Source organism: Lipotes vexillifer, unplaced genomic scaffold (genome assembly GCF_000442215.2).
Source record: "Lipotes vexillifer unplaced genomic scaffold, Lipotes_vexillifer_v1.1 scaffold78, whole genome shotgun sequence".
NCBI classification, from domain to species: domain Eukaryota; kingdom Metazoa; phylum Chordata; class Mammalia; order Artiodactyla; family Lipotidae; genus Lipotes; species Lipotes vexillifer.
The window spans coordinates 225,336-247,398 of record NW_006783110.1 but is presented as its reverse complement, the minus strand read 5'-3'; the positions used below and the strand labels follow the sequence as shown (position 1 = coordinate 247,398).

General features: G+C 35.7%; 1 protein-coding gene across 3 annotated transcripts in view; it reads left to right on the top strand.

Moving 5' to 3' along the window:
* Positions 1-22,063, top strand: part of HSD17B4 (hydroxysteroid 17-beta dehydrogenase 4) — a 101,770-nt gene that overhangs the window by 18,607 nt on the left and 61,100 nt on the right. For all 3 annotated transcript variants that reach the window (XM_007455835.1, XM_007455834.1, XM_007455836.1), the window contains 9 exons: positions 695-716; positions 826-872; positions 2,339-2,423; positions 3,515-3,702; positions 10,446-10,537; positions 13,148-13,172; positions 14,748-14,876; positions 18,052-18,155; positions 19,582-19,818. In XM_007455835.1, coding sequence (XP_007455897.1) covers positions 695-716; positions 826-872; positions 2,339-2,423; positions 3,515-3,702; positions 10,446-10,537; positions 13,148-13,172; positions 14,748-14,876; positions 18,052-18,155; positions 19,582-19,818 — 929 coding nt within the window. The remainder of the gene's footprint in view (positions 1-694; positions 717-825; positions 873-2,338; positions 2,424-3,514; positions 3,703-10,445; positions 10,538-13,147; positions 13,173-14,747; positions 14,877-18,051; positions 18,156-19,581; positions 19,819-22,063) is intronic.

Sequence of the window (22,063 nt, the reverse complement as noted above, 5' to 3'; positions counted from 1 at the left end):
TGTTTGGGCCCCCCCCCCCCCCCCCCGCTTTTTTTGGTCTAGCGTATACATGTTTCTAGCTGTATTTGGTTGAGCTTATGAGAGACGTGTTCACCTAGTGTCTGACACAGGGATAGAGACCACAAAGTTTTGAAGTCATAAGGTGAAAATAGCCGCAAGATGGTGGTTGAACCTTAAGAAACAATCCCTTTTTTTTTATAGTGAGAATGCAATTATGTATTAAGATAGGCCATCAGTTTCTAACTCTAATGGTTTCCTTTCTGGGCTTTTGACTTTTGAGTGGCAAGGGAAAAATCTTTTAAACTTTTAACTTTCCCAGTGAATTTTGAAGTTAATTGAGGGATGCCTTACGATTACCACTGAGTTCTAAGAACCTAAGAGTTGTGTGACTGCTAATTCTGTAAATAAGCTCACAGAATTTTGGCAGAAGGTAGAGGTGGAAACATTTAGGTATGTAGACTTGAGAGGAAAGCACTGATATAATGGGGTATTTATTGTGCTTTTGTGAACCAGATTTTGTTTTGCTGTAGGTATAAAATTTTGTTCTGCTAGCACTTTTTACCTATTATATCTACTTTTCCATGAGTGGCGGGGGAGAGGCAGGGAACACTTTTGAAAGAAATGTGAGTTGTAAGCAAAGGCAAATTAATATGCTTGCTTTTATATTTGTGACTTGAATATTTTTATATTGTAGATGTTGTGATCAACAATGCTGGGTGAGTATTTCTTTTTAAATTTCCAATAAAGTAATGTACATGCAAACTTTTTTTTTTTTTTTTAAGTGTTGACTTTCTCTTCTCAACATATGTAATATCAATTTTTTAGAATTTTGAGGGACCGTTCCTTTGGTAGAATAAGTGATGAAGACTGGGGTAAGTTATTTTAAATATATGTTCTCTGGAACATACTTATCCATTTAGCCTTCTAATATTTGATACATTTATACACTTAAGGAAAAACTTGCTTCTACCTATTTTTGCTTCTGCTAATATAAGTGATGAATAAGCTTTAAAACTGAAAATGAACAGTTGGCAGAAAAGGCTTTTGTGACTTTCGTCCATTTCCCTTTTTCTCTTTGAGATATTGTCAGCATTTTCTTGCAGTATTAGCTGTTTCTAACAGCCTTTTGCATGCTTGTCTGGCTGTATCATTCTTATTTCAAGAGCAAGAGCAGGCTATGGAAGAGAGTCTGAGGCACTAAAAATGATGGAGATCAGAGAAGTGGGTGGGAAAAACCTAGATATAATTTTGAAACTTCTAATAAGTAGGAAAAATTTCCATTAGGATCGTCATGTTGGAAAGATTGAGTTTAGATGATGAACAATCACAGTTATAAAATTTTTTTATCCTGTTTGCTCTTTTTTGCCCTTACTTTCACTGGCTATCAGAACTAAAACAAGCATTGGTGGCTGAGATGGTGGCAGGCATGGTAACTGAGATGAATTACATCGTTTATAGAGTGTGTTTCTGGGAAATATTGCCAGAAGTACTTTTGGAAGAAGCAAGATATCTTTCTGACTTAGAAGTAAGCAAAGACAGGATTTTAGTTTACAATTCCCTTATAATAACTGAAGAAAAAAAGGAGTTGAGAAAGATAGAATTTGTTGGCAGAGGGGACTTAAGCCGGTGCTTTGCTTTGAGCTCTCATGGGGCTGGAGTGTGTCCTCTTCTGGTTTCATCAGAGTAAGATTAAATCTAGAGTTGTTTGTTTATCTGAATCATCCTCCAAGTTGTCTGTTCATTAGATTGACATTTCAGAAAGCAGGCTTCTCTGTCTCTCTTTTTCCCTCTTCCCCTCCCGCTCTTTCCTACACCTCCACACCCCGACCCCCAGCTCTCTCTAACTCATTTGCAAATCCTGTTAAAAATAGGGATTTAGGGATATACTGAACATTTTATAAACATTTCTTGATGAAGAACTGAATGGTTTTTGATTATGCTTTAACTAATGTTTGTGTTGAGTCCCAATTATATATGTAAAATTCTTGGTTATTTGTATTAATGAATTTTTATATAAAATAGGCAAAAATTAAAGATGGCATTGTACTTAGATGTGCATAGGCATTGTATTTAGGTGGCATTGTATTTATGATAAAGTTAGATATAGTAGATAATAATCTAATCATAAATTATAGGCAAAATAGGTATGAATTATTGATTGGTTATGTAACTGGAACTAAAGCTAAAATGATTACTCGGAGTGCAGTGTGACAATAGTTGATTTTGAATGCTAGGTATAAAATGAACATCTTTGTATAAGTAAGTCATTGCTTATGTTGATTCTGAGATAGCTCTGTCTAAATTTGACAGTATTCATGATAAAAATTTCTTGTTTTAGATATCATCCAGAGAGTTCATTTGCGGGGCTCATTCCTGGTGACCCGGGCAGCGTGGGATCACATGAAGAAACAGAAATTTGGAAGGTAGAGTTGTATGTGGCTGTCAAGGGGGATTGGAGATGGCGTGTGTGGGTTCTTATGTACAGAGGAAAAGAATTGCTTTGACGTTGAAAAATACACCTTCAGATATGCACAGGCTTTTTATATGTAGTTTTGGCAGATGCCTCCCCGTTACGTTGGTGTCAGTCATAGATTAACGAGCTGGACAACTTAGTATTTCTTTTCACCTCCTGCTTTTCATTATTGATGATTATCCTGCTATTCTCTGCTATTTTAGCAGTACAAACATTGAGGATTCAGCAGTACTTTATTCTGTAACCAAAATGTCATTTTTTGTGTCCAGTGACCAACTGGGGAGAGATGAGTGGATGTTTTCTACTGGCTGACACTGGTCAGACATGAGTTAGTCTTTGTAAACTAGGAACGGTAAGACTCTTATAGTTGCGTCTGTGTGACTCACACATGGCAGACCTAGTAAGTGGCCCCATGCGCTCTAATGTAAAAGTTATTCCTGTTAACTTAGGGTTCACACACATCTACTAGAAGTAAATTGCGTGTGATAGCTGTTCTTATTGGAGAGTTCTAGTATATCCTGATACTAGCAGTTTCTGAAAGTAAATGATAGGATTTACTTGTTCTACTAAGTAGAGTAAGTGAGATTAGGTCAGATTATGAGATGGTATTGTTTTAATATGAGACATTTAATATTATCCAGAAAGGGAAAGGAGCAAAGTGATGAGGACTAAAGAATTAGAACTTCATGATCTAATATTTCTTACTAAAATTTTAACTTGTAAATTGGCAGTTTATTTTATGTTTATAAATACTTACTGTTTTCAGTAGATAATGAATATACATTCTTACAGTTGAATTCATTTGATACTGACCAGGGATTCTTTCTAAAACAATATAATCTCGCAGTTGAATTTTGAGAGATTACTTTTATTATTTATATTAATTTAGATATATGAATCATGACTTTAAGAACCTAATGGAAGTATACAGAGTTGCTTTTGACAGATATAATAGTAATGAAAAAGAAAAAAAAATGCTTAGAGTAGCAACATTATCAAGATATAGAAAAGATGATGGTGAGAGATTGATTTTCCTTTTAGGATCATCATGACTTCATCGGCTTCAGGAATATATGGCAACTTTGGCCAGGCAAATTATTGTGCTGCAAAGCTGGGTCTTCTGGGCCTTTCAAATTGTCTTGCAGTTGAAGGCGAGAAAAGCAACATTCATTGTAACACAATCGCCCCTACTGCTGGATCACGATTGACCCAGAACATTTTGCCTGATGGTAAGTAGTTTAGGTTTTTTTAATGCTGTTCCTCACATACCTGTGTGCTGTGAGCTTTGTAAAAGTATTTAATTTTTTGAGTAGCTAAAAAAATTTCCTTACAGTTTAAAAAAGCATTATGTGTAGTTTATGTTCATTATAGAAAATTTAGGACAGCACAAACAAACAAAATATGACCCATAATTCTGCCACACTGAGATAAACTTTCTCTTTGTGTAGGTAGACATACATACATTTTTTCTTTACAGAAGGTAATAGCATTCTTACTGTTTTATAATAATAATTATTTAAAACAATTAATAGATTATGTTTTTTAGGGCAGTTTTAGGTTTATAGAAGAATTGAGCAGGTAATAAAGAGAGTGCCCATATACTCCTCCTCCCACAGTTTTACATCAGTGTGCTACATTTATTACAATTGATGAGCCAGTATTGATCAATTATTATTTATTTATTTATTTACTTGGCTGCATCGGGTCGTTGAGGCATGTGGGATCTTTCGTTGTGGTGCATGGGCTTTTCTCAAGTTGTGGCATGTGGATTTTCTCTCTCTAGTTGCGGCACATGGGCTCCAGGGTGCATGGGCTCTATATTTTGTGGCACACTGTCTCTCTTGTTGAGGCATGTGAGCTCGGTAGTTGTGGCACCCGGGCTTAGTTGACCCTCAGCATGTGGGATCGTAGTTCCCTGACCAGGGATCGAACCCGCATCCCTGCATTGGAAGGCAGATTCTTTACCCCTGGACCACCAGAGAAGTCTCTGATTGATTATTATTAACTATAGTTAATAGTTTACTTTAGGGCTCGCTCTTTAGGTTGTATGATTATATGCGTTTTCACAAATGCATGATGTTATGTACCCACGATTATAGATCATACAGAATGGTTTCATTCTAAAAATCCCGTGTTCCATCTCTTCATCCTCTCCTCTTTTTCACAAATGTCTGGGAGGATTGAAGCTCATTTCTTTTTATCACTACATAATATTACATGGTATGTAGGTGCCACAATTTTTTTTTTTCATTCACCTATTGTGGAACATTTTGATTGTTTCCAGTTTTTGACAATTGTGAGTGAAGCTGCTATAAACATTTCATGTGCAGGTTTTTGTGTGGACGTAAGTTTTCAACTCATTTGGGTAAATATTAAAGAGGATAATTGCTGGATTGTATGGTAAGACTAGCTTTGTAAAAATTTCCAAACTGTCTTCCAAAATGGCTGTATCGTTTTTCATTCCCACTAGAAGTGATGAGAGTTCTTGTTGCTCCACATCTTTGCCAGCATTTATTATTGTTAGTCTTTTGCATTTTAGTTCTTTTAATAGGTGTATAGGGTATTTCATTGTTTTAATTTGCAGTTCCCTAATGACTTATGATGTGCATTTTTTTCCTGTGCTTATTTGCCATTTATTTGTCTTCCTTGATGTTTCTGTTCTTATTTTTTGCTCATTTTAAAATTGGGTTCTTGGTTTTCTTCTTCTTTTTTTGGGGGGGTGGGTTCTTTGTTTTCTTGTTGTTGAGTTTTAAGAGTTCCATGAATATTTTGGAAACAAGTTCTTTATCAGATATGTGTTTTGCAAGTATTTTTTCCCAGTCTTTAGCTTGTTTTTTATTCTCTTTAGTCTCTTACACTTTTTTTTTGCCCCCCCACCCAGGTTTATTGAGATATAATTTAGTCTCTTTCACTTTTGAAGGATAATTTCACTGGGTACAGAATTCTGGGTTGGTAATTTTTTTCTTTCAGCACCTGAAATCTTTCACTCCACTCTTCTTTTGCTTACATGGTTTCTGCAGGAGAGTCTGACATAATTCTTTCCTTGTTTCTTTATGCATAAGGTATTTTTTCCCTCTATGTTCCTCCAAGATTTTCTCCTTGTTTTTCTGCAGTTTGAATATAGTATGCATAACAATAGGTGTAGATTTTTGGCAATATTCTACTTGATGTCTTCTGAGCTTCCTGGATCTGTGGTTGGTATCTGTGATTAACTTTGGAAAATTCTCAGCCATCACTACTTAAAATATTTCTTCTGTTGTTTTCTTTTTTCTTCTACTTCTGGTATTACCATTATGTGCCTGTTCTATCTTTTTATTTTAATTAATTAATTGATTAATTTATTTGGTTGGGCCGGGTCTTAGTTGCAGCAGGTGGGCTCCTTTAGTTGCAGCCCGTGGGCTCCTTAGTTGTGGCTTGCAGGCTCCTTAGTTGCAGCATGTGGACTCCTTAGTTGTGGCATGCAAACTCTTAGTTGTGGCATGCAGACTCTTAGTTGCGAGATCTAGTTCCCTGGCCAGGGGTTGAACCAGGGCCCCCTGCACTGGGAGTGTGGAGTCTTGACCACTGTGCCACCAGGGAAGTCCCAATATATCTTTTGTAATTACACCACAGTTCTTAGATATTCTATTCCCTTTTATTTTTTTGTCCTTTATTCTCTTTGCATTTCATTTCAGTTTGGGAAGTTTCTATTGACCTATATTCAAATCAAGCTTACTGATTTTTCCTTTTTCATTTCAAAATGTTATATATATATATATATATATATATATATATATTTTTTTTTTTTTTGCAGTACGCGGGCCTCTCACTGTTGCGGCCTCTCCCGCTGTGGAGCACAGGCTCCGGACATGCAGGCCCAGCGGCCATGGCTCACGGGCCTAGCCACTCCGCGGCACGTGGGATCTTCCCAGACCGGGGCACCAACCCGTGTCCCCTGCATTGGCAGGCGGACTCCCCACCACTGCGCCACCAGGGAAGCCCTGTTTTTGTTTTTGAGCATTTCCTTTTGATTTTTTTTAGCATTTACTTCTGTCTGCTTACAGTAGTCATCTGTTCTTGTAAGTTGTCTACTTTTCTCCATTAGAGCCCTTAGCATGTTAATCACAGTTATTTTAAATTACTAGTTTGATAATTCCAAAATCTCTGCTATATTTCAAGCTGGTTCTGAGGCTTGCTTTGCCTCTTCAGCCTGTACTTTTCTTGCCTGTTAGCATGCCTTGAAATTTTTGTTGAAAACTGAACATGATGTGTTGGGGTAGTAGAAAGTGTGGTATTCAGAGCTTTATTGTGAGGTTTCATGTTTATCTAGCTAGGAGTTAGGTTGCATTTATTGGTTGCTGTAGCTGTTGGTGTCAGAGGCTACATTTTCCTCTTTGTCATTGTTTTTGTGTCCCCTGTTGTCTTTGGGTTTCCCTAGGTACTCTTTGTGTTTGCAGCTCTCTCAGTTGTAATCCACTGTTGTTATACTGGAGCCCTGTTGAAGTGGCTGTAAATTATGGCAAGGGGAAGTGTTCTATAATCTTATGATTAAATCCCCATGTTTTTTAGCAGGTCAAAGTCTCTGGACTCTCACCTTCAGTAGAGTTTTTTAGCCTTTCTTTTTTCTCCCCTTATTTGAGACAGGAAGGCTAGAGGGGTTCCACTAGTCTAATTCCTCTTCCCTTAAGTCAAATAAGGCTCTGGTAGCTTCCCTTGAGGATAGGCCTTTGTTAAGGAGAACAGAATGCTCTGGGCATATTTCAAAATGATTTTGTTTTATTGATTTATTTATTTTGTTACCCTCTCCCTTTTTCTCTGTAACATTTCAAAGCAAATCTTAGATGTTGCATCTCACCTAATAAATACTTGGAAATGTGTCTCTAACAGATATGGACATTGTAACCACAATGCCAATATCACACCAAATAAAATAATTCATTAACATTGTCTAATACCAAATTTATATGAAAACTTCCTCATTATCTAAAAAATATCTTTTTAGAGTTCATTCCATAGTGATCTAAACAAGGTTCACAGTCGTTTTGTTACTGTATCTCTTAAGTTTTATTTAACATATAATAGTTCATTCTCCTTTTTAAAAAAGTGCCAATTATTTGTGGAAGAAACTGCGAGTTCATTTGTCCTGAAGACTATTCCTCATTCTTGATTTGGATTGCCTTTGCACTTTTGTGGAAAATCAGTTGACCATGTATGTATGTGTGGGTCTATTTCTGGATTGTCTGTTCTGTTGTATTGATCTATGGGCCTGTCCTTTTACCAATACCATGATGTTTTAATTACTATAGTTTTATAGTAAGTCTTGAAATCAGGTAATGTGAGTCTTCCAACTTTGTTCTTTGAAAACATGAAATACAAAGTTTTAGATTTAAATGTATGATTGAGAGCCAATGCTTATTTATTTAGTTATATAATAAATAGAATACTTGACTGGTGGAAAACTGTATGGTTTTTGATGCTCCTGGTTTTAACATATTTCTAAAAAGAAAATATCTATAATACTTTAAAAGTAGTTTCTGTGAAACAGTACAAAACAATTGAGTGAAATTACTTTAGAATTAGCTGCTTCATGGCATACAAATGCTTTTTCACAGTATCATTTTACTTTCCACGTTTGAGCTAACATTCATTTTAGAACTTGGGATTTGTAATACCAAGTATGTACTTGCTAGCTTTTCCTAAGAGCTGTGCCTAACCAGTTTGCTTTAGTGTAGAATAGCTATTTGTACCTGAGATCTAATTTTTTTTTTCCTTTTCTTTTGTCAACAGGGCCATTTAAAAAAGTCCCTTGTTTTATTTTATTTTTTATTTTTTTTGTGGTACGCGGGCCTCTCACTGTTGTGGCCTCTCCCGTTGTGGAGCACAGGCTCCGGAACCGCAGGCTCAGCGGCCATGGCTCACGGGCCAGCCGCTCCGTGGCATGTGGGATCTTCTCGGACCAGGGCATGAACCCGTTTCTCCTGCATCGGCAGGCGGACTCTCAACCACTGCGCCACCAGGGAAGCCCAAGTCCCTTATTTTAAAAACTCTTTATACTTTCATATCTTCTTGAAGGAATTCTTGTGAAAGAACTGGATTATTTAAGTATAACACTACATATATATGCACAACAGTGTAGGTTACTGGCAAGAAGTAAAGCATCAAAATGTAATGCATAGGGGCTTCCCTGGTGGTGCAGTGGTTGAGAGTCCGCCTGCCTCGTCCGGAGCCTGTGCTCCGCAGTGGGAGAGGCCGCGACAGTGAGAGGCCCACATACCGAAAAAAAAAAAAAAAAAAAAAAAAAAAAAAAATTAATGCATAGTCATGAACTCACTGCGCAACCCAAGAATTGGAACATTACTTGCATCTAACTTTATACCTTGTGTTCTATTCCTCTGCTTCATGCCAAGAGACAACCACTATTTAGAATTTTATGCTTATCATTTCTGTGCTAGACTCCTACCTAAGTCACTTTTTGCTATTGGCTGTAGACTTTCTCGGGGAAGCAGCAAGTTTTCAAGAAAATATTGAAAACTTTAGCTTTTAAATTTGCTTTACTTTGAGAATGTAGCTTCCATTAATTTTGACCTCTAGAGATGTTAAGTCATTGTTTAATGTAGTATCTTTTATGTCCACCAAACCCTAGTGAAAGATGTTTGGAGAATAAGATGTACTTTAGACAAATAATTTAATCTTTCTGGACCTGCTTTCTCTTCTGTAAAAGAAGACAGTTGTTACAGATCATTTTTAAAAGCCCTTCAGATTCTGAATTTCTGTTATTTAAAATTTTGGTATTTATTACTTTTTTATAGTTTAGAAAAAGCTGAAAATTTATTTTGCCTCAGCGTTTTTCCTCTTTTCCTCTGAAATATTAACTTACAGGCTGTCAAAGGAATTATTTGTTAAAGAACCAGGTGTTAAGAGTAATGTGTGGAAACATTTGCAATTTCTTTTCCCCCTTTGAAGTATATTTGAAAAATGGAAAGTCATATATGTGATTTACATGTTTTTTACATGAAATGAAACATAATCTTAGGATGAATACTCATGAACTAACTTCCCAAGCTGTATTAGTTATTTACTGCTGTGTAATAAATTACTTCAAATTTTGTGGATTAAAACAACAAGTATATATTATCTCACAGTTTCTGGGGTCAGGAATACTGTAAAGTGAAAGGTTTTTAGAGCTGCTCTTTAATTTACAGGGACTGTAAATGTCATCTTTGTCACTTTAAAACTATATTTTGTCCCTTCACAGTTAAAATTTACATTTTTTTGATTCTTTAAAGATTATAAGATGTATTTACAAATTGTGTCTCATTTGAGCCTTGCAACAACTTAGTAGAATAGGCAGGTAACGCATTTTAATTACCATCTTACAGATACAGACACACGTCCAAGAGAGTTGAGTGCTGTGCTCAATGCCCTAAATTGCCTACATGGCAGGGCCAGCAGTAAAATCTAGGTGTTCATGCTCCTTGTGTAGTACCTTTCTGCTCTGTTAAGTTGCTCACAGAAGGTATGCAACAGGAAAATAGTTCTTACACTTTGTGACTCATCAGTAACGGTTGCAAGGTCCATTTTACATCATCTTACTGTCATTACAGTTGTCAAGGCTGTTTTATAGTTTTCTAGCTTCTGGGAGAGCAAAACAGTTTTGGGAATGAATGGTGCCTAAGTTCATTGTATGCCTTTGCTCACCAATCTTTGCCAAGGCAGCTTTAACTTGTCTTCTAAACAGTACGTTGCCCATCTTGGAAAGGTATATCTGATGCCTTCTATGTTAGAAGCCTGAATGTCTCCATTGGGATGAAAAGATTCTTCTAAAAGCCTTGGATGTTAATACTAATTAATTATGTATATCTAATTTTTTTCTTATTTATTTAAAAAGTCTCTGAACCTATCATTTTATAAGTGAGGAATTTTCAGAAAGTAAAATGATTGATTGAATATATATATATTCTTGTTGATAGATTTTTTTGGCTATTTATTTCAGATCTTCTGGAAGCTCTGAAGCCAGATTACGTGGCACCCCTGGTCCTTTGGCTTTGCCATGAGAGTTGTGAGGAAAATGGTGGCTTGTTTGAGGTATTCTGCACCTTTGCACTTTTCCCGAAGCAATATTTGTGTAATTAAATATAAAAAATGATTCAAAAATTAGTATTTTCCAGTTGTTCACATTTGTAAAAATCTGCATCAGTTGGTATCACTTGTATATTTTTTAATATTATGTATATGTTATAATTAAGGAACAAGTATGACTTATGTCCTTTTTTGAGAAAGTAACAGCAACTTTGTAAATTGTTCTTCCCTAGTTCTTCATTTCGGATATTCTTGTCAAATGAAAATGTGACTGACTGGTTTGATGTGTTTACTCAAATACAGAAAGTCTCATTTGGTTAGAGATGCTGAGTAGTAAGTAAAGTGAAAGGACAGAGGTGATGGTTTAAAGTCAGCCAGGCCAGGTTTTGATTTCTTGCTCTGGTAATTGCTGGCTCGCTGGAATATTGTACAAATTAACCTCCCTGAGTTTTAGTTTTCTTGGGGTTTTGTTGTGAGAACTGGAGGTCATATTTTTAAACTCTTAGCATACAGAGCAGTCACCCCTCAATTTTAACTATTATATCAGTATAGCAGGAATTCAGTCTGGGTATGATAGATCAGTAAACACAACTTATTATTTGTATTAACTTTAAAAATAAACTTTGCTATGTTTCCCTGTTGCAAAGCTTTACATGTTTGCTATAAAAATAAAAAGCACACATAATCCTACCATCCAATGAGGTTCAGTTTTCACTCTATAATCAAAGTCCCTTTAGATCTCCTTATGCTGATTTATATATTTTTTAGTCCTCATTTGAGTTTGATCTCTTTTTTCTTTTCTAGCATGAACTGTTATATTTTAGACCACCCCCCTTTATTTGATTCTCTGTGGTAATATAATAATAAACCTGTTGCATGTGGAATACATGACATCCAAAGATATTTCTTGGTAGCAAAATTACCTGGCTCAGTTTGAAGTGAATGATATATATTAGCCTGATTTATTTGAATAAAAAGCTGTTTAGTAAATGAAAAACAGTCTGCACATGTCTATGCAGAGATAGGTGCCTCTGCTTTCTTAATCACAGTCGTTGATTGTGAATTGTGGAAAATTAGAGGTGGAAAGAACTTTACAACTCTAGATTTACAGAAGAGAAATTTAATAATATCAAGCCATGTGGAGCTCAAAATTTGGTCTGCCTGTCTTTTTATCTTATTAAGGAATTTTAAAAAAATTCTTTGTCTTTTACATTTGTTATTAATTCTGTGAACAAAAATAATATATGCTTTTTGTAGAAAACGTCAAATATGTAGGGGAGTATGTAGAGGAAAATAAAAATCACCCACATTACCACTATCGAGAGATAACTCCTATTAATATTTCTGCAGATATTCTTTTCCAGTCTTTTATTAGATGTGCATTTTACACGAATAGTCTCTTTTTTTTAGGTATACAGTTTACACACACACCCAAACATACACAGATAACTAGGATAATGCTGTAGATGAAGTTTTGTATGTAGTTCTCTTATTTTACTATATTGTGAACATTTTTAGTAAGGGACATTTGCTGTGTGAGATTGAGTACAAAATACAGTAAGAGAGGTGTGTAATATCCTGACTTAAACCTTGAATGTAAATTGACACTTAGTTTGCCAAGTTTTGATAGATATCTAGAGTGGCAGACAGAGATTTTTTGGATCGACTGGAGCTGTTGTTTCTAGCACCTGTGAGGAGTTTGCAGCTTGTTGCTTCACTCCCCAAATATGGTAAAAGATGATATTTTTCTTGCGTGTTATCAGTACCACTGCCACTTTAACTACTCTGACAGCATCAAGGCCGATTGTCCTGTTAATATACGTAAAGGAATGAGTGATTAAAAAGCCATACCCTTGAGCATAGAGCCACTGAGAAGTGTGCTGTCTGCTGGTACAGTTTCTTCTGTTATATGCATGTGGAACACTGTAGTTGTGGTGTTTGAAGATATGACAAACAGATTTTCTTACATCAGACATTTTCTTCTGAGGATTTCCTTGAATGGCTTCTAGAAAAAAATATCATCTTTCTGTACGGTGATTAATGTATTTGGTCATTTGCCTTATTTCTATATAAAGGTGTTTCATTAAAATTAGTATATGTAGTTCATTAAGTCAAATCCTGGCTTTATTTTTCTTTGCTTTTTATTTCTTTTATTCATTAAGTCTTTCTAGAAGGACATCTATTTCAAGTGATGTGCTGGGCAAATTTGGTATTTATGTTGTTTAACCTTCATGGTTACTTCATGAAGAGTGTATTATTATCCTGATTTTACATAAGGGGAATCTTGAGTTTAGGGAAGTCAAATTATTTAACCAGGATCAGACAGCTTAGTCTGTAGAAGAACTGGTATCACACCTTGGTTTCTGTGCAAAGTCATGCTTTTCTACTACATGCATTTCTGCTATATTGTGTTGCTTTATTTTTCTACTCTGATAACATGAATAGTGCAAAGTCATGCGGGCCAACGGACTTTTGTAGAGCTGCATTATTTTCATCCATCGTCATCTAGCATTCTGATACTCGTAAAAAGATAGCTGCCTGGTTTGTTAATTTCATAAAAAATTTATTAGTAATTTCACATTAGATGGTATAACTTCTTCCTCCTCTTTTTGGTAGGTCGGAGCAGGATGGATTGGAAAATGTAAGTCTCTTTTGGTTTTTGGTTTGCCATACATTATTTCCATATCTTTAAAACTGCATATCCAGGTAGAGCTGGGTAAAGACCTTGTCAAATGCCGAACCATTGGATTTAGTGCACGCATGATCAAACTCAAACATTGTTATAGCAACAGGTCTTCTAAAACATGGAAGTTGCCCTGCAGGCCTGTGGTATTTTCAAGGATCTTTCAATTTTTTTCCTATTAGCAGTGCTTATTCAATATTTGTCCTGTCCTATTCAGAACTGGCTGTTTCTTCAGACAGCACAGTCTCTCTTTATATTGATGTTTGTCTTCCCATGTCTCCGGCACCCCACATGCTTGTTCAGCAGAGTAGTGAGTGGGAGGGAGGGTGTTTTTTCAAGATGGGAAGAGCTCTGTTCTAGGCAAGTTCTCCAGTTCTCTCAGTGATACTTTTCTTCCTTGGAGCATGAGACATCAGGAGGAGACAGTGGGGAATCACACTGGACAGCTTTCTAGAAGAGAAATTGTAGCTGATCTATAGAAATTATTCTCCTTCAGCCCAATAGTAAATTCATCTGGCTTAAATCCTCTCTTCCCCCAGTTCTTAAACCTTGTGAGCTCCAAATTGGATAATTACTATATGGTGTTTAAAAAAAATTGTGAACATTCCAATATCCCAATTCAAGTTTTCAGTTGGATGCTGGTGTCAAAATTAATTGAATTATTTAAAAGGCTGCCATTACTGGATGACATTGTTACAACATATTGTATAGTATTATTAATGACTGTTCTCTAAGTTATGAAGTAACTCATTCAAACATTTTAAAGTGTCTTATGACATCTTTTAAGAAAGGAAGATCAGTTGTTGCAATAAAAGCTGTATATGGGACTTTATCGATAGGAAATCTCTAGAAGCTTCTGTCATTCCCCAGGACAAACCTTCAGTTTAGTAATCATCAAAGTCTGACCATTTTTTAAAATAAGGTTCTGTTTATTCCTCAGGCTTTTTAAAAAAGAAACAATGTTAAAAATTATCTTCATGGAACTTATGCAGCAATGATGATTTTTGTGAATCTGGGCAATCTAGTTGACTTCCCATGGAAAAGGAGGAAGAGCAAAGGGAGGAAAAGGGAGAATTATGTGGGGTTGTCTGATATATTAATTTGATTATCTGGAGTCTTTGACCTGTTATCACCACTAGTTTTCAGTGTGCTATTCAACAGAGCTCTATTCTGTTGTTACCTTGAAGTGTATTATCTAAATGATCTGTGGTGATGAAGACAGTCTTTTGGTGTGATTATATGTAATTTAACTTTCTGATTCAGCATTTCATCCTACCTTTAGTAGTATCTGGCATAGTCAGAGGAGGGAGAGGTTTTCCCTTCAGCTTCAAATATTAGAAAAAGAAATTGGACATCCTAATGGGTTTTTTTTTTTTAATTTGTAGTAAAAATCTTCAGAAGTTAGAATCCTTTTTCCAAATTCCATTTTTCTTGATGTTAAAAAAAAAAATTCAGGGGTCTCATGAATTCTACTTTCTGTCTCCCTCTTAAACTATAATATGTTCAGTATCTTGGTTTTGTTTCTGTAACCAGTACGATGGGAGCGGACCCTTGGAGCCATTGTAAGACAGAGGACTCAGCCAATGACTCCTGAGGCGGTGAAGGCTAACTGGACGAAGATCTGTGACTTTGATAGTGCCACCAAGCCTCAGAGAATTCAAGGTAAAGAGTCCCAAGTCAGTTTAGTTCTGGTTGGGTAATCAGAGGCAACAAAGCACTCTCTTCTCTTATGGAATTATCTTCTTAATTGTGATAACTTAGATGCTCAAATCATCAAGAGCACATTTTCTGCTCCATTAGATATTAGAACTCTCCAATTTAAGATATGTATGTTACTCCCACTGTCAGTTTTTCAGTTTTCTTTTGATCCTGATTTTTCGGTATATGTGTGATTGAGGGGACGGTAGGAGGTGTTTACCCATTTGTGCTCAATGCATCTATTCCCCATCTGGTGGTTGGTTTCAAAGTCTTGCCTAATCTAATACTCCTTATCTGACCTGATTTTTCTTTATTTCCCCAAAAGTTTATTTAAGTCTTATATTATTTAGGCTTAGGTCTATTCTCTCTAGTGAATAGATTTTGCTTTGTTTTAGCACTGTCTTTGCTACTGTTTCTCTGCCTTTCTAAGATGTCTCTTATTCCTTTTATCACCTCTGCTAATCTCGGTGCTTCTTTAGAAAAACTCAAGCCCCAGATGTTCAACAAAACCTCCCCAGATATTCTGGGCTTCATATTCTGGGCTTCAGCTCTTTCTTAGTTGAACTCTTACCACTTGAGCGTCTAATCATGACTGCTTTCCACTGCTTTTGTTTCATAAGTGTGTGGTTTCTTAACTGCATAATAAGTTCCTTTGGAGGCAGAGAATGTATCTTGTATGTCCTTTTGTATTTGGTGCTAGCCTAGTGCTGAACTCATAGAAAGGATTTAGTAAATGCTTGTTACCTTGAATTACTGAATCATCTATGATATGCCACAGGAAGAGATGGCCAATAAAAGTCACATTATTTTTTCTAGTATAACTCACATATGTATATAGTATATGAAATTTAAAGGACCTTTCTGGGAAGGATCATGAATCAGGATTATTTTACAGAAAAATCTTTTTTTTTCCCTTCCTAGTATTATATTTAATATTTGATAGAATATATCTGAAAAATGACTGTTCTTTTTTTTTTTTTAATCCCAGTGTTACTTTCCTGTCTGCTGGTACACTCACTGAAATTTTCATTATACTTTTCTCAATCAGAGGATAACATGATTGTTATGTCATTAGCGGTAGCATTTTCTGTATTCTTTTTTTTATTTTTGAGGTAAATTTAGTCTACGAATAGCAGTCACCTATCAATGAAAATTAGGTCAGAATTCCATTTTATTGCCTTAAAAGTATTAGACTAATATAAAGAAAAAGCTAATGATGAATTATACAGTTATAAATGAAAAGATACCCCTAGTATTTGAAGTACAGTTAGAAAAAAATCTTACACTTTCTGTAGAACCACGACTTTCCAAGCACCCATTTCATCATTCTCATTTTACAGATGATGGAACTAAATCCCAGAAAAGCTGAGTAAGTGGCCCAAGCTTTCTCAGTGTTTGAGCCAAGAGTTAACTCAGGTGGTCTGTCTTTGAGTGCAGTACCGCCAGCCTGTACCGAGGTTACTTTCAGTTAAATAGCCTCCCATCTAGGCAGCAGCCTAAATGGGGTGGTAAGAGGAGGATTGGTAGGCAAGAAACCTGCCTAGGGTCACCAGGAATGGCAGAGAGCCCTGGTCATCTCACATTCCGTAGTTTAGTTATAGTTTTTGTCTGAGTTTAGAAGGAGGCCCATATATCTAAGGTTTGTTAGAAAGGTCCCAGAGCTTTTGGAACCTTATGGCATATGTGGATACTCTGTGAATCTCCTTTATTAACCTTTTAGACCCCAGAATAGCAGCTTCTGAATTCTGTCCGTAGTCACTGGTCATGACGGTGGTTTTCTCTGGATGAATTTTTAGTAATGTTTTCTGAGCAGTTACCTGTACAGAGACCTGGGGGGTAATCTTGACATTGTTGCATCCTGGAGGAGGGGTGATGGTGGGGAGAGAAGGAAAATTAGTTGTCCCTCCACCAGATGGAAATTGCACATCTGTGGACAAGGATCTGACTTTACAGAGTTGTAAAATCACTCAAAGACTTTGCAAGCTCAGAGCCTCTTTGGTATCATAACGTGGGGAGAGTATGTTGGAAACACCCAGTTATCTTTGATCTATTCAGAGTCTTTCATGATTTTTTCCTGCAATAGCCTGACATCATGCAGTCAGTTCATGAATGCCAGTGAAGGTTCTGCAGCAGGCTTGCTGGATGATATAGGAATGATTGTCTAAAGCATTGTAGCTTTTCTTAGTCACATCTGTAACAAAAGCTTTTTTTTTTTTTTGGAAATAGCTTACATTTATTTGGATTTCACCAGGGGAATATTAGCTCTTTAGGATATTTGAAAGATGATGCTTTTATGATCTTTATGTAATAGGTTTACCAAAGCACTCTGTCTTATTTAAATTCCAGTGATCCTAAAGAGAAAATTCAATTTGTTCATCCTTATTTATCCTGAAGTTGATTGACTTGAATCATTCATGATTCAAAATTTTTTTCAGTACAAATGAAATATAGTTCAACTATATAGGAAAAATCTGGAAGTTTGTCCTGTAGGTCACTATTTAAATAGCACTGTAAAATAACTGGCTAGATATTTCACATATGCAAATTGCTCTTCCCACTCCATAGTGGGACTGATTTTTTTTTAAATTAATTTTTATTGGAGTATAGTTGATTTACAATGTTGTGTTAGTTCCTGCTGTATAGCAAAGTGAATCAGTTATACATATATATATATCCACTGATTTTTAGATTCTTTTCCCATATAGGTCATTATAGAGTTATTGAGTAGAGTTCCCTGTGCTATACAGTAGGTTCTTATTAGTTATCTATTTTATATATAGTAGTATGTATATGTCAATCCCAGTCTCCCAATTTATCCCTCCCTGTCTCCCTCCCCACTTGGTAACCATAAGTTTGTTTTCTACATCTATAACTCTGTTTCTGTTATGTAAATAAGTTCCTTGGTACCATTTTTTTAGATTCCACATATAAGTGATATCATAGATATTTGTCTTTCTCCTTCTGACTTAACTTCACTCAGTATGACAATCTCTAGGTCCATCCATGTCACTGCAAGTAGCATTATTTCATTCTTTTTTTATGGCTGAGTAATATTCTATTGTATATACGTACCACATCTTTATCCATTCATCTGTTGATGGAAAAAAGCATTATTATTGTTATTTATTCCTTTTTTTAGAATCAATTGGTGGTATAATTGAAGCTCTAAATAAAATTGATTCAGATGGAGGAGTTTCGGCAAATCATACCAGTAATGCGACATCAACAGCTACATCAGGATTTGTAAGTGGAAGAGAAAGCCTAATGCTTTGCCTTCTCTGAGACTTTTTTCTTTTCTTTCCTTTTTTTGTTTTCTGCAAAAAATAATTTTCCAAACTATTAATTTATTGTTAAATAGGAAAGGTGAGTGACCATAAAACTTTATAGAACATGTACTGAATGTTTATAAAATTTGAATGAACATAAGGCTAAAATATTAAATGTAACTTTTACTTTCTCTTCTTCAGTGTAATAAACAAGTGTCTTTTTTGTTTTTTGGAGCATTTTTGAAAATCGTCCTTCAGTCACTTTCTAACTCTTTAGAAAAGGATATTTAACTTAGTGCCTCTTTTGAGTCATTTCTTTTAAGGAAAAGCATTGATAGATTGTATTTTGGAAATATTTCAACATGGCTGCAAGTAAAAAGTCTCCCATTGTGTCAGAAATTCTAGTAGAGCTGTGGTTATAGCTCTTGTGAAGTTTGCTGATTAGCTATCTCCAGTACTTCTTTTTTTAACAAAAAAATTATAGTGCATAAATAATAAGAAATAAGTCATTTGACACATTCAGTTATGGTGTTTTGTGGCTCAGGGGAGACATAGTGATGAAATAAACAATCTAATTGTAACCCTGAGAATATGATCAGTTTATAAATGTGATTTTACTTTAGAGTAGGGGTTGGCAAACTTTTTGGGTAAAGGGCCAGATGGTAAATATTTTAGGCTTTATGGACCATGTACTGTTTCTGACACATAATCTTCTTTTTCTTTTTTTAGACCACTCTTAAAAAAATGTAAAAACCATTTTTAATTCTCAGCTGTTGTTTGCTGACTCTTGCTTTAGAATGAAAGTGATCAAAAATTGGACATGATTCTTTTATAACCTAACATATGCTTCACAGATTAGCTAGGCATGTCATCACTAAATAGAAAAATACAATATCCAATTAGATAAAGGACAGTCCTAGGTAGGAGCTTATGGTAAAATCTAATTATAACCAAAACCATTATGAGGGAGTCTGATTTACAAGCATTAAGCAGTGTTTTGCTCATCTGTTTATACTGACTTTTATAAAATAGATCTTATAGAGCCATTCATTATCCCTGTTTATAATAAATTTTTTATTTTTTGTAATTTTGAGTAGCTAACAGTCACTGTATTAATAGGCTTTTCCATCATCAGAGACAGGAAAGTTGAAAATGAGATATGCTATCTGTTAACAAGAAGTGGGCAAGAAAAAAGTACTTATTTGTAAATGAAGTCTTTTTCCGTACAATTGATTTTATTAAAAAAATATAGTGAAACAATTATGATACCCTATCAGATTCACTAAAATGACATTCTATTCACAAAGCTAAGTATGTAGCAGTTAATAGTTTTGAAAAGTCAGAAATTTAACGATTTGACAAGAATATCAGTGAAAAAATAATTTTCTACAATTGTTCCATAGGCTGGAGCTATTGGCCATAAACTTCCTCCATTTTCTTCTTCTTATACGGAACTGGACACTATTATGTATGCCCTTGGAGTGGGAGCATCAATCAAGGAGCCGAAAGATTTGAAGTTTATTTATGAAGGGAGTTCTGATTTCTCCTGTTTGCCTACCTTCGGAGTTATTCTAGCTCAGAAATCTATAATGGGTGGAGGATTAGCAGAGATTCCTGGGCTTTCAGTCAACTTGGCAAAGGTATGCATAATAAGAAACCTTTATTTTGCTCTTCTTCTCTTCCTTTAAATATGATTGGTAAATGTCACAGGCTGTGTGTGTGTGTGTGTGTGTGTGTGTGTGTGTGTGTGGTGTCTTAATAAAATAGTTTATAGTGGTTGATTCAAGAATAAAGATTTAGCATGTCTTTTAATTTTTCTTAAAAAGAACAAAAGGGTAGAGAGTTCGTTGAAAAGGCAAGCAGAAAGAAGGCAACAGTAATTATGTACAGTCTGTAACCCTGGCATAATGTTATTAATTCTCTCTCTGCCATTACATGCTATTTGACCAAGGATTAATAACTTCTCTAAGCTTCAGTTTCCTTATCTATAAAATGGGTATGATAATCCTTACCTGACGATAGTGATGAAGGAGCAAGAGTGAAGAATATTTGAAGCAGAGAGAACAGGTGTAAAGGGCCCAAGGCAGGTGCGTACTTACCTTGCTTTTGGAGCAGCAAGGGGGTTGATACAGCCATAGAATGAGCAAGGGGGCAGCGGTAGGAGAAAAGGGCCTTGTAGTCATCATAAGAATTTCAACTCATACTCTGATTAACATGGGAGGCCATTTGTAGTGCTTTGAACTGAGGAGTGGTATGATCTGGCTGTGTTCACTCACAGGCTCAGTTTTGCTCCTCTGTGGAGAATAGATTTATGGAAGCCAAGCATGGAGGCAGGGAAACCAGTTTGGAGTTTATTATGGTAATTCCAGCAGTTGTCTGGATATGCATGGAAAGAAAGAGGAGTCAAGGATGAAGGTTTTTGGTCAGGTTAACTGGGATGATATATATGCATATATACCCGTATATTCATAATTAATTATGTACAATGTATTTAATATGTATAGTAGTTACATATGACATATTACTATGTATAATAAAATAGATGTATATAGTCACTTTAAGGTGGGGATGATCAGGAGTTGGTTTTGGACAGATCTGAGATGCCTGTTATACATTCAAGTGGAGATATAAAGTGGGCAGTTAAATGTGTGAGTTTAGAGTTTGCAGGGGAGGCCCTACTGGGATTTGTAGCATTTAAGTGAGATTTAAAGACATGAGACTGGGTGAAATCACCAATGTGTGAATGTAAATAGAGAAAAAAAGCCTGAGTTTGGTGAGAGGTTGAAGAGATGAGAAGGAGTTAGCAAGAGAGACCGGGAAGGAGTGGCCGGTGAGGTATGAGGAGTATCAGGAGAAAGTGGTATTTGAGAAGCAAAGTGAAAAAATTGTTCCAAGAAGGAAGGAGCAAACAATTGTGAGAAGGCTTTGGGGTTATTTTATTTCTTGAAGTAAGGGTCAGGCCATGAGTCCAGTTGATAACTGTTGAATTGTAGACTTTTGAACTGATTTCTGTGATTTTGACTGATTGGAGAACACATTTACTGGAGGATCGATTAGCTCATTGCTGCTCTGAATCTATGAGAATCTCTGGTTATTTTATTAAAGTATTCGATGAAGTAGGGAGGGAGGCAAGAAATAGATGCCAGGCAGTTTGTTGTTTTAGTCACTCTCCCATGGTATTTGTTGCATACAGTTCTTCTGTTTGGGTAATGTCAGTACAAACAATTAAAGTAAATGTTTCAGAATTCTTTCTCAGAGTTGGAAGGAGTTGGAAATCATGAATAGTGTTCAAAATCTGTCACTGGGAATGATAGCCGTCTTGGGATTTGAATCCCAGTCTTCCTAACCTTGAGCTTCCAGATCGTATGATAGTGAGGCAGTCCTTCATTTGTCCTCCCATCACTACCCTCACCCCTTTTCTTTTTCCCTTATGGGTTCTGAGGAAGACTGGGAATTAAACTGTCCCATAGCAGTTGAGTGTGGTCATTCGGATATATGGGTCACGTTTTGTTTTTACTGTCCCATTGTATTCCTACATATATTTTTATATTCTTGCTTTGATACATTGAGGTTAAGTGGCTATGAAGTTGCACAGGGTCTTTAGTATTTACTCTTACACTAAGGAAATGTTGACATTGCTTTTACTTGAATGTGGTTGTAAGATTTATATTAATGTTTTGGTTGTGTCATTTGTATTTGGCAGGTGTGATCTGAAATTACTTTTCTAGTCCTGACCTATTTGTTCATTTTTATTCAATAGATATTTACTGGATACCTGCTATGTTCCAGGCACAGTGATGAACCCTGGAAATACGCCTAGTTTAGTGTCTCCATTGGCAAATAATCCACAGTTATCAGTCAACAAAAATGTATAAATGTCAAGAA